This window comes from Galeopterus variegatus, unplaced genomic scaffold (genome assembly GCF_000696425.1).
Source record: "Galeopterus variegatus unplaced genomic scaffold, G_variegatus-3.0.2 Scaffold137, whole genome shotgun sequence".
Classification (NCBI taxonomy): Eukaryota; Metazoa; Chordata; class Mammalia; order Dermoptera; family Cynocephalidae; genus Galeopterus; species Galeopterus variegatus.
Genome location: NW_007726248.1, coordinates 586,209 through 597,579, shown reverse-complemented (window position 1 = coordinate 597,579; position 11,371 = coordinate 586,209). Strand labels below are relative to the sequence as shown.

Below are 11,371 nucleotides of genomic sequence, written 5' to 3'. Positions count from 1 at the left end.
TTCTCCTGAGGCAGGTCTCATCTCCTCGTTCCTATGGCACTTTCTACCTTGTGGTCACAGCTCTTACCACCAGGACCTGCCAATCATCTCTTCTCCTTGAGGGCAGGGACCAGAGCTGGTTTGCCCCCATCCCAGAAGCCCAACACAGCATAAGCCGAGTGGAAGGCTGTGACTGCCAAGTATCCATGGCACCAGGATAGGCCAGCGTGCCCCTTTCTTTCTCTGAGGCTGGGAGAGGAAGATTCTAAAAGAAAGGCTCATTTCCCCGAGGCCAGCCCTCAGTCCCACCTGGGACCAGCCCGCCAGATGGCCCCCAGGTCCCAGGCTCTGGACTTTTGGACCTAGGGTGGGGCGTGAGGGGCGCAAGATCAGGCCAGCAAGGAGGGGAGCTGGTGCTGTCTCCCAGGCACCCACGAGGTTGTGACTGACAGGAAGGTGGAATCAGAACGGAGTCTGGAAACAAACCAAGGTTGGAGCCCAGGAAGGAGAACCCAGGGCTAAGCCCTGCCCACTCTCTGCCTTCCTGCCCTGCTCTTGCACCTCCTCCTGCCTGTAGGACTCCTGATCTGGCCTGTCACCTCCTCTGGGAATGTCTCCTGATCTCTAGGGAGACCTGGTTTTCCCTTTCCTCCAATTAGAAACCATCAAAGCTAACTTTTATTGAGCTCTTACTATGTGCCAGACTTGAGGGCTAAAACTCCATAATTACACCATTGTATTTACTCCTTAAAAGTCCACGTGAAGTGGTAGTACTGTCTGTCATCTTCACAGATGAAGTAACGTGGACACCAAGAAGCTAAGATGCAGAACTGAGATCTGAGCTTCAACTAATCTGCTTCTTCCTGAGTGCCGAGGTGCAGGGACCCTGTCGGTGTGTCATTCTTGCTGCAGGTTAAAGAAATCAGAGGCCTGGAAGGCTGGGCCAGGGCTGCAGGCAGGCGCAGCCCCCTCCTGCTCGGGTACCCCCGCCGGATCCCCATCCACCACTGTTCCCCATGGCAGCCCAGACTCCAGTACCCTGGGGAAGGAGCAACAGAAACAGGCCTGGCTGGGAAGTACCATTTACTAGGTTGTCTGGAGTCAACAGGACAGTCCTGGGTCCACCAGGCTGCAGCTGTGGCCCCTCCAGGGGGGCAGCAGGCAGAATGAGGTAGGTGGGCAGGAGGGGCAGCTGCACTGTTTTCCAAGAGGCCCTGAGGTCCCAGCTGCAGCCCCTCACTCGAGGCTGCCAGGGACAGCTGCCTCAGACCTGGGAGGTGTTCCGAGGCAGGGCGGGGTAGGCCGGCCACGGGAGCGTCTTGCTCTGGAAAAGGATTCCAGGCGTGCTGGGGAGGTAGGCAGGCCGGGAGTTCTAGACCTCCCACAGGCTTCCTCCATGGCCCAATCCAGAGGCAGCAGCACTATCTCCGTCCACACCTCTCCCTTCCTGGGTATGGCATCTGGAGGTCCCTGTCATCCTGGGCTCAGCCTGGTATTGGTCAGCTGGGGAGGAGGGGCTCACACTCTGGGGAGGAGGCATTGTTCCTGTACACCAGAAACTGGACAGAAATCTGCAGGGGCCAACGTTAAGGCCAAATGGAGCAGAGACTGGTTGGACCTGCCCCTGGGGGAGACTGTGGCTCCCTCTTCCCTCTTGCTGTCCCTTCCACCCTGAGTGCCTTCCCTGCTCATCAGGCCCTAGCCAAACTCCATCCGTCTCCCAAGTGCAACACCAAGCTCTTCCTCCCGCAGCAGCCTCCCCTGACCCTAGCCCAGGATCCGGCCCTCCTCCCATCCTATGGCATCCTGGGGTTCACCAAGATGCCAGCCCATTCTGGGACACTAGAGCTTAAACTTGTCTTTCATTGCACCCTCAGGGACTCAGCAAATGCAGAAACAAGGGCCATGTTTACTTTCTCCCAAATGAGACCCAAATAATTTCCTGCTCAGCCACTTAGCAAACGTTTACTGAGCACTCAGTGAGTGCTGGGTCATGTGGGAATTGTTTTCAGATACCTCATCTTACGTAATCGCCCCATTATCCTGTGGACAGTGACTGTTAACTCAGGTGAAGATCTAGAAGCGTGGAGAGGTTGATGGTGTGCCCTGGGTCACACAGCTAGGGAGTGGTGGAGTCAGGATTTGAACCCGGGTTTTTCTGGTGCTAACTCACGTGTGTCTCCATGTTCCAGCTTTCCCATGGCCTGGATAGGCTGATTTATTTCTGTTTCTCAGGGCCTTGGCACAAGCTGTGCCCAGAACACTCCTCCCTTGCCTTTACCTATCTTCTCCTCCTTTAGGCCATGGTTTAGACGACTCTTGTGGAGGCCTCTGCTGACCTTTAAACCAGGACAGCCCCCTGGTTACACTCTTGCCATTTTTCTCTGCAGGACTTAGTGCCACTGCAGTGAAGTAATTATCTGATAATTATGTGTGTCCCGTCTGCCTCCCCACACTGAGCTGTAAGCTTCCCGAGGCAAGGGCCATTCTGTCCTTGATGACTAATGAATGGATCAAATGCCTGGCTGGGTGCCCAGCACACAGGAGGTGTGCACTCTTGAATGAATGGGTGAATGGAGGGATAGAAGAATGGATGGACGGATGGAGGAAGGAAGGGAGAGTGGGAGGGAGGGAAGTAAGGAGGGAGGGAGGAACAGATGGATAGAAGGATGGAGGGATGGAGGAATGGAGGAACAAATGGGTAGATGGATAGATAGAGGGATGGAGAGATGGAGGAATGGGAGAACGGATGGATGGATGGATGGAGGGGTGGAGGGAAGGTGGGAGGGAGGGAGGGAGGGATGGATGGATGAATGAATGCTGAAGCCATGTGCAGGCAGAGGCCGCCCTGCCTGCTCCGCCTGCCCCTCACACCCTAAAGGATATGATGGTGTCCAGCAGCAGCACACCCAGGCTGCCCACGAGCCACGGTAGGTGGTGCAGCAGGTAGCTGCCCTCGCTCTGGCCCACCTCAGGGTTTTTGAGCAGCACGCTCAGTCCGTACAATGTGTTCCCCAGCATCACCAATGCGAACAGCGAGTAGGAGATTCCCTGAGTTGATTTCCGTAGAAACTGGGGAGGAGAGGAGGTGGGCCAGAGACCCCAAACAAGGCTCTCATTACTCTGGATTGTAACTGTCCACACGTCCAGCTGCCCCTCACGTTGAACATACTCTGAGCTGTTTTTCACTGTGTGCCCAGCATCCAGCATGGGCCTGGCACACAGACCAGCCCCTTCCAGAACTCCTGATCCCCCCTCCAACAACCTCTCCTGAGCCTCGTCCAAGTCCACAGGAGACTGGCTCACCATGCCTGCCGGCCCCACGACACCCTGCTCTCCAGCCCTGCGTGGACTCGCATCACCCAGCAAGCCTCCCCCATCCCTGATTCCCCCTCTGCCCCTCTCCTCCCAGGCCTCGAAGCTCAGCCCCTCACCCGACCTCCTACTTTCTTTCCTGAGACACACACAGGTCTCAGGTACCCCTGGATGGCAGGCGGCACCACGCCCATTTTCCAGAGGCAGACACTGAGGCTCAGAGAGTTGAATTAACTTGCCCAAGCCAACACTGAGGGTGGCCCCAGACCTTCGGAACAAAGACTCCTGCCCCAGCTACTCCTTAACCCAGGGGGCCACTCAAGCCCCCTGGCCCCACCCAGCCCCTGCTCAAGGCTCACATTGGTGCGGATCTGAGGCAGCCGGGAGAGCAGGTACAGCACGCTGGAGATGGAGCCAATGACGAAGCCGATGATCTCCTGCCGAGTGAAGGGCTGGGAGGGCAGGAGGGGCACTCAGTGCCTAGTAGGGGCTGGGGAGATCCCTCCTAAAAGGTGAGCACCCACCCCACTTAATACCCACATGGCCATGCAGGGGAGAGCCTGGGGACAAGGCAGCCCCCCACCCTTATTCTACCACCATGTACCCACAGCTCACCTTACTGCCCGGCTCCACAGACAGGAGCGTCCGCCCCCGGAAGACCTCCCTCGGGGCAGCCACAGGGCCAGAGCTGCTCAGCAGTGGTGTAGAACACACCGTCCCCATGGTGAACAAGAGCACAGAATTGATGGGGGCAGCCACTGCACAGGAGGCAGGAGGGAAGCCGAGGTAGGTATGAGTGGCAGCAGACAGACTTTGCCCCTCCGTGGCTGTGTGACCTTGCACAAGTGACCTAACCTCTCTGAGCTTTGATTCCTCATCTGTAGAACGGGTATAACAACAGCACCCTTCTCCTAGGGTTGTAAAGGTGAAACGGTGAGGGCAGTGGGGTCAGCAGGGGAGATTATCAAAAGCAGAAATGCCAGTGAGATTCACTTTCCTCCCTCAGTGCCTCCATCATGTCTTGCACAGCCCTCGAGCTGACCTCATCTATTGCCACTTCTGAATTCTGGAGGGCAGAGGTGGCCCAGGGACTTGCCCTGTTGACCTGGCCTCAGGCTGTGCTTGCTGCATGAGAACTGGAGGGAACGGAACCTCCCTGTGGTCTGGCCCAGGATGTGCTCATTGCCCCCAAGCCTCTATCTTGGCTCAGGCTTTTAGATAAGGCCTGAGGAAGCCTTTCTGAGGTTTGGTTTATCACCCAGCAATGGAAAACCTGCTTCCTCCCAAGCTCTAGGCCCTTCTGGCTGCCAGTGGAGCACTGGACACAGAGAGGCCACCATACTCACATGGGGAGGGGCATTTCTTGAACTTGTAATGGAAGTACAGTGTCAGCATCAGCAGATCTGCCAAGACGTAATACACAGCTGTGTAGGTCTGCAAGAGAGGCAGGGGGCCCGGGTGTCAGCTGCAGCCCCAGGCTCTGAGACCACACCCCAGCAGCACTCTGCCACATCCCAGCTGGGTGACCCTGACCAAGTCACTTCACCTCTCCAAGCCTCTGCTTCCTCATCTAGAAAGGAGGGATCACAGTTCCTACCTGGCAGAATTGGAGATCAGGTGGGCAAAGGGCCCAGCACAGGGTCCAGCCTGGGTAGGTGCCGAGGAATTGGTGGTTAGTGCTACTAGTTGGGATAAAAGGGGACTCCATAGTTAAGTGATGGCTTTGGTTTGGACTGATGCAGGAGCAGTTAAGACTTTATGGTCCCGTTTGGGAAGACAATGCCTTCCTGACTGTGATCCCCAGCTCTTTCTGGCCACAGGAGAATGATGACATCTGTGTCTCCCAAGGAAAAACTCCTTTTCTCTTTGAGGGCCCCACGCCCTGAAAGCTTAGTTAGGATCCTAGCACTTCAGAGGTAAAAGATCCCAGCGATCTTCTGGTTTGATGTGCTCATATTATAGATGGGGAAACTAAGGCCCAGAGAAGATGTGCCCATTGTCACACAGCTTTGCAGGCAGAGCTTCTCTATAGCATGGGGCCCTCACAAGATGGAATGACAGGTCAGGATTCTGGAGACCAGCTGGCCAAAGAGCCTGGGCCTCTCCTCCTGCTGGCTGCTCCCGGTGCCTCTGCCATGGCTGTCCTTGGCAGCCCCACCCTGCCCGGGGAACTAGCCCACCTGCAGGGGCAGCTGGTCAGCAAGGAAGGAGCCGATGAGGTTGCAGGAGTCTCCACCAATCCAGCCCAGGAGAAACCACAGGGACAGGGCCTGGTCCATGTTGCCCGTCTTGCAGGCCTTGATGTACTGGCTGTGGAAGAGGAGGGGGATGCATGCTCAGAGGCCGAGGGCTGAGAAGCCACCTTAGAGGGCCCACGAGGGGACATCCCGGATGAGACAACCACAGAAGAGTGAGGCAGGGCAGGGGCAGCAGGTGGCCTGGGAGCCCATCCTGCCTGCAGGCAGAATCCTCAGGACGCTTTCTTTGTCCTTCGGAGAAATTCTTAGCAGGGGGCGTGCCTTCCAACCTGGGAACCCTGTGCATCTTTCCAGACAGATCCACAGCATTACTCGGGTTCTCCACCGCACCCTGGGGTCTCCAGCTGGGACTTAGGGTTTACATAAGGTCCTGAAGTTTTGTGTCAGGCCCTGGGAACCACTTCACAGAAACCCTGGATTCTTTCTTCTATGGATGGGGTGGGGGCCATGTTGAAAGAAGGGTGGTGGCGGCAGCCGTGGGCCCAAGGCCTGGGCACTGCCCTATCTCCAGGAGCGGCTGATGATAAGACTGGCCCAAACCACAGCCCGATTATCTTCAGAGGGTGACAGAGGGGTGGGGCTGAGGCTTCCGTAACTCTCTGTTACAAAAGTCGTCGGCTTTTGGTCCCCTGGTTGTTTTCCCAAATGTCCTTGGTGCTGAAACCCTCTCTCTGGACCTGTGGCCAGGTCAGGGTACGAGGCCAAAACTCAGTGTGAGCTCAGTGCTAACAGTGGCAACGGGGTCTCTGAGTTCTGAGCCCCTCGTGTGTATTAACTCATTCAGTCCTCATGGCCCCCTGTGAGGTCAAGTCTATTATGATGACCCTCGTCACTGGGGACTGAGGAGTTGTGTCATACGGCTCTGGTTCACATCCTGGCCAGATCCTCCAGTCTTGTGCTTAACCGTTACACACACGGCCACTCACTGTTCAAATTTCTTTTTCGCCATCTGCATGCATGCACGCATGTAAATAAGTAGGTAGATGGACGGACGGATGGACAGATAGAAAGAAAAACTAAATGGCACCTAATCCCACCCATCACCCAAGCCAGAAACTAAGAAAGCCGGGTATCAGCCTGGTTCCTCCACTTCCACCTCCTGTCTAACCCCCAACTCCTCCCACCTCTCTCTGTTTCCTAACCAAGCCTCGTTAACCAAATCCATCCTCTCTCTCAGGGATCCTTCTTTATTTTATTTTATTTTATTATTATTATTTTTTTAAAGATGACTGGTAAAGGGATCTTAACCCTTGACTTGGTGTTGTCAGCACCACGCTCAGCCAGTGAGCGAACCGGCCATCCCTATATGGGATCCGAACCCGGGGCCTTGGTGCCATCAGCACCACACTCCCGAGTGAGCCACGGGCCGGCCCCTCTTTGTCTTTCACTGTCAGGAAATATCAGTTCCTCCTCTGGGTCTTCAGCAACATGAGCTCCAACGGCGTCTTCTCCTTCCTCCTTTGTAACACTCAACATCCCCTTCCTCCTGGACTCAAGCTTCCTGAGGACGGGGGCAGCCACTGGTACAGGTCTGGCATGGAGAGGGCCCTTAATTAAGGTTTATCCTGTGGCCTTTAGCAAAGCTCCTTCTGGACCCTCTGACTTGACTTGTCTCCATAAATTACAAGAAAGTGATTGTGTCCCACCCAGGAGAGGCCAAGTCCTAGGGAGGAACAGGAAGGTGGCTGTCCTTTTTGCTGTCACTTGGGGCTCTCTCCCAGGGCTCTGACCCCCTCACTGCTTTATCCTCCAAGCCCAGACAGGAAGAGAAAGCCTCAGCCAGCTCCTCAGATGGTTCTGGGGAAGTTCTCACCCCCAGACAGGGAGTGTCCCTCTCTCAACCTCCATCAGTCACCCAGACCTATCCAGTCCACCTCCTGAGGGCCTCTCCAATCTCCGCTGCCATGTGGGGGCTTCCACAGCCTCCAAGGCGGCCTCTCTGCCTTCGGTCTCTCTCTCTGGCCCCACTCCCTGGTCCTTCTTCCCTGTCATTCTCAGATTGTCCTTTCAAGGGTGCCAGAATGGAAGCTCTGCAAAGGCAAGGATAGCATCCGTTTGGCTCACTCGCGCCACACCAATGTGGAACCTAGAACAAGGCAATTCAGTAAAAAGCCTCCAACAGGGTGCTGGGACAATTCAGTGGGGAAAGGACAGTCTTTTCAACACATGGTGCTGGGACAACTGGATATCCACATGCAAAAGAATGAGGCTGGATTCGTGCCTCACACAACATACAAAAAACCCCCTCAAAACGGATCAAACACCTAAACATAACAGCTACATCTATAAAACTCTAGGAAGAAAAGGGCAAGTCTTTGTTACTTGGATTAGGCTATAGTTTTTTAGATATGACACCAAAAGCACAAGCAGCAAAAGAAAAACAGATAAATTGGACAACATCAAAATTTAGAATTTTTGTGCTTCCAAGGACACCATCAATAAAATGAAAAGACATCCCAGAGAATGGGAGAAAATACTTGCAAATTAAGGAATTTGTATCTAGAATACACAAAGAACTATTACAACTCAACAATAAAAAGATGAACAATTCAACTGAAAAATGGACAAAGGATCTGAATAAACCTTTTTCCAAGGAAGATATAAGATGGCCAGTAAGCACATGAGAAACTGCTCAGCATCATTACCCATCAGAGAAATGCAGATCAAAACCACGAGACACTACTTCCCACCCACCAGGATGGCTGTAACAAAAAAAAGCAGACAGAGTTGCTGAGGATTTGGAGAAACTGCACTTGACCTTAGCCGAAAGGCTGAGAAGCAGCAGGTCTGGAGAAATTGGAACCTTCATACGCTGCTGGTGGGAATACAAAATGGTGCAGCCACGTTGAAAAACAGTCTGGCAGTTCCTCAAAAGATGAAACACAGAGTTACCATAAGACCCAGAAATTCTATTGCTAGGTACATACTCAAGAGGAATAAAAACAGAGTCCCCACAGAAGCTTGTACGTGAATGTAGACAGCAACATTAATCATAGTAAGTAAGAAGTAGAAACAACCCAAATGTCTCTCAGTGGATGAATGGATACGCAAAATGTGATTGACAGACAGAACGGAATATGATCCAGCCACGAAAAGGACGGAAGTACTAAAACACACTACAACGTGAATGAATCTGGAAGACATCACGTTAAATGAAAGAAGCTAGTCACAAAAGGCCACAGACTATATGATTCCATTGATATGAATCACTAAATGTCCAGAATAGATAAATTTCTTTCTACAGGGACAGAAAGTAGATTGGTGGCTACCAGGGACTGAGAGGTTTAGGGGGACATGGGGAATGACTGCCAATGGGCACAGGTTTCTTTTAGCGGATGAAAATGTTCTTTTTTACACACTTTTTCTTTTTATTTTATGACAGCTGGCCAGTATGGGAATCTGAACCCCTCAAAATTACACATTTTCTTTTAGATGTCAAAATTTTCTCTTTTTTTGAATCTTAAAATATCATAGAGAAATCAATTTTGACATAAGTTCTTAGTTCTTCTCCACTGGTGTCCCAGCTCCTTTCATATTTGCAGTGCCAGCTAAGATGGTGGCTTTTTGATTTAGAATGTTATCAGCCGGGCCGAGCCCGTGGCGCACTCGGGAGAGTGCGGCGCTGGGAGCCGGCAGCGCTCCCGCCGCGGGTTCGGATCCTATATAGGGATGACCAGTGCGCTCACAGCGCTCACTGGCTGAGCGCAGTGCGGCCGGTCTCAAAAAGGACAAAAAAAAAAGAATGTTATCAGCCGCTGAGGAAATATCAGTAGCTTTAGGTCCAGTCTAAGTCAAATCTGTATTTCGCTGGTGAAGTTCAGAATAGTCAGTATTTCTGCTATATATGATGTTGCTGGTGTTCTCTTTTCTACTAAGAGTGGTTGCAGCCCCTTGATCAACTCAGTTTAAAAGATCTTCTGCCATGGGCCGGCCCGGTGGCGCACTGGATAGGTGCGCCGCTTGGGAAGCGTGGCGGCGCTCCCGCCCGAGGGTTCAGATCCCACATACAGACTGGTTCCCGCTCACTGGCTGAGCGAGGCGCGGGAGCAGCGCCGAGGGTTGCAATCCTGCTGCCGGTCCCCGGTCCGGTATGGGGGCGACACTGAGGGTTGCGATCCGTTGCCGGACACGGAAAAAGACAAAAGACAAAAAAAAAAAAAAAAAAAGATCTTCTGCCTTTCCAGCAACAGCAGCAACCAAGACATGACGGTAGCAGAATCCTCCTACTGGTGAACCTGAGGACTCTGGAGTGGCTGCACCGCGCCTCCTCAGCAGCCAGCCGAAAGAGGGCTGAAAATGTTCTAAAATTAATTGTGGTGACAGTTACAAAACTCAGTGGATGTACTAAAACCATTGACTTGTACATTGAAATGGGCTAATTGTGTGCTATGTGAATTATCTCTCAATAAAGCTGTTCAAACAATGTCAACCCCCTGATTACACCCTTATCTTTATCCTGGGGATAAAGAGCAAATTTCTTTCTTTTTCTCTTTTTTGGTGGCTGGTCGGTAAAGGGATCTGAAAGAGCAAGCTTCTTAACAGCGGAGAAGAGCCCGTAGGTCATGGCCTCTGTGACCTCCCCTGCCCTGCCGTCCCTCCTGCACTAGGTCAGCCATACAAACAGAGCCGCTTCTGTACCTCCTGCACCGGCTGTTCCCCTGGCTGGGATGCTCTTCCGTAGCTTTCCCCTAACTCTTCCCTATCCTACAGTGCTTGGCTTAGAGGCTGACACCTCCATGTCCTTTCTGACTGCAGCCCTCTCCTGCCTCTGCGGACGGGGTACGTGCCCCTCTCCAGTGCTTTAATTAATGAAACACTCACAATATCCCCACGGACCACGTTCGGACTCGTACAGACATTGTGCAAAGGCCCCGCATCGGGCGTTTTACACACACTCCCCTCGTGCCATCCTCCTAGCAACCCGCTGAGGTAGGGAACAATATTCCCACTCTACAGATGAGGGAACTGAGGCACAGAGCAGTGGAGTGACTTGCCCAGGTCACAGCTAGTAGGTGGCAAAGCTGAGTGTGGATGCTCTTGACCACTGTTCTGTTATGCAGCATGTCCTCATTCCCCAATCACAGCAGCAGCCACAGTAGTTTGTGTTCACTGCTGTTGTCCCCACCAGACTGTCAAAGCTCTGGGGACAGAGGCCATGGCTGACGCAGCCCAGTGCTCCCACTGCCCTGACTATCTCTTACCAGCTGTGCAACCTAGAGCAAGTTACTTAACCTCTCTGGGTTTCATTTCCCTCATCTGCAAAATAGGGATAGTAACTGTATCTATTTCACAGGGTTGTTGTGAGAATTAAATGGTTAAATGGGGTAAAAACATGTTAAGTGCTTAGGTACATAGCCAGGTACACAGCAGGATTCAACACGCTGTAGTAAATGTTATAATAATTATCTCCATATCAGCACTGCCCAGCGCAAAGCAGGCTCCTCCAGGTGGGTTGGAAGTCAGTGGGTGTGGGTGGGGGAGGGAGTACATCCGCCAACCAGACAGCCCTTCTCCCTGCTGTGCCTGGAGTCACCACCCCACCCCCCACAGCCCTGACATGGTCCTGCCACCAGGCACTACTCACGGGAAGGTGGATGCAGCGAAACAGAGAATGGAGACCAAGCCCAGGGCCACACTGGCTTCGTCCCAACCATCCTGGGCACATTCACCAAACACATCCCATATCCACTGGCGGGAGCCATTGGGGCAGCTGGAGAAGTTGCCAGAGCCCAGTTTCTTCCAGACCATGGTTGCGGAGGGAGGGCTTCCAGCCCAGGAGGGTGGGCTCCGGTGCACTGTAGACAGGGAGAAAGAGAGAC

The 11,371-nt window shown here is 53.2% G+C and overlaps 1 protein-coding gene across 1 annotated transcript; it reads right to left on the bottom strand.

Annotated features, from left to right (window-relative positions):
* Positions 1-1,049: 1,049 nt before the first annotated feature.
* PQLC2 (PQ loop repeat containing 2) lies at positions 1,050-11,344 on the bottom strand. The gene is made up of 7 exons (XM_008589569.1): positions 11,137-11,344; positions 5,475-5,604; positions 4,641-4,728; positions 3,910-4,052; positions 3,654-3,746; positions 2,854-3,051; positions 1,050-1,538 (listed from the first exon to the last, which is right to left on the bottom strand). The coding sequence occupies exons 1-7, from the start codon at positions 11,298-11,300 to the stop codon at positions 1,479-1,481; spliced, it is 876 nt and encodes a 291-aa protein (XP_008587791.1). The 5' UTR covers positions 11,301-11,344; the 3' UTR covers positions 1,050-1,478.
* Positions 11,345-11,371: the final 27 nt, after the last annotated feature.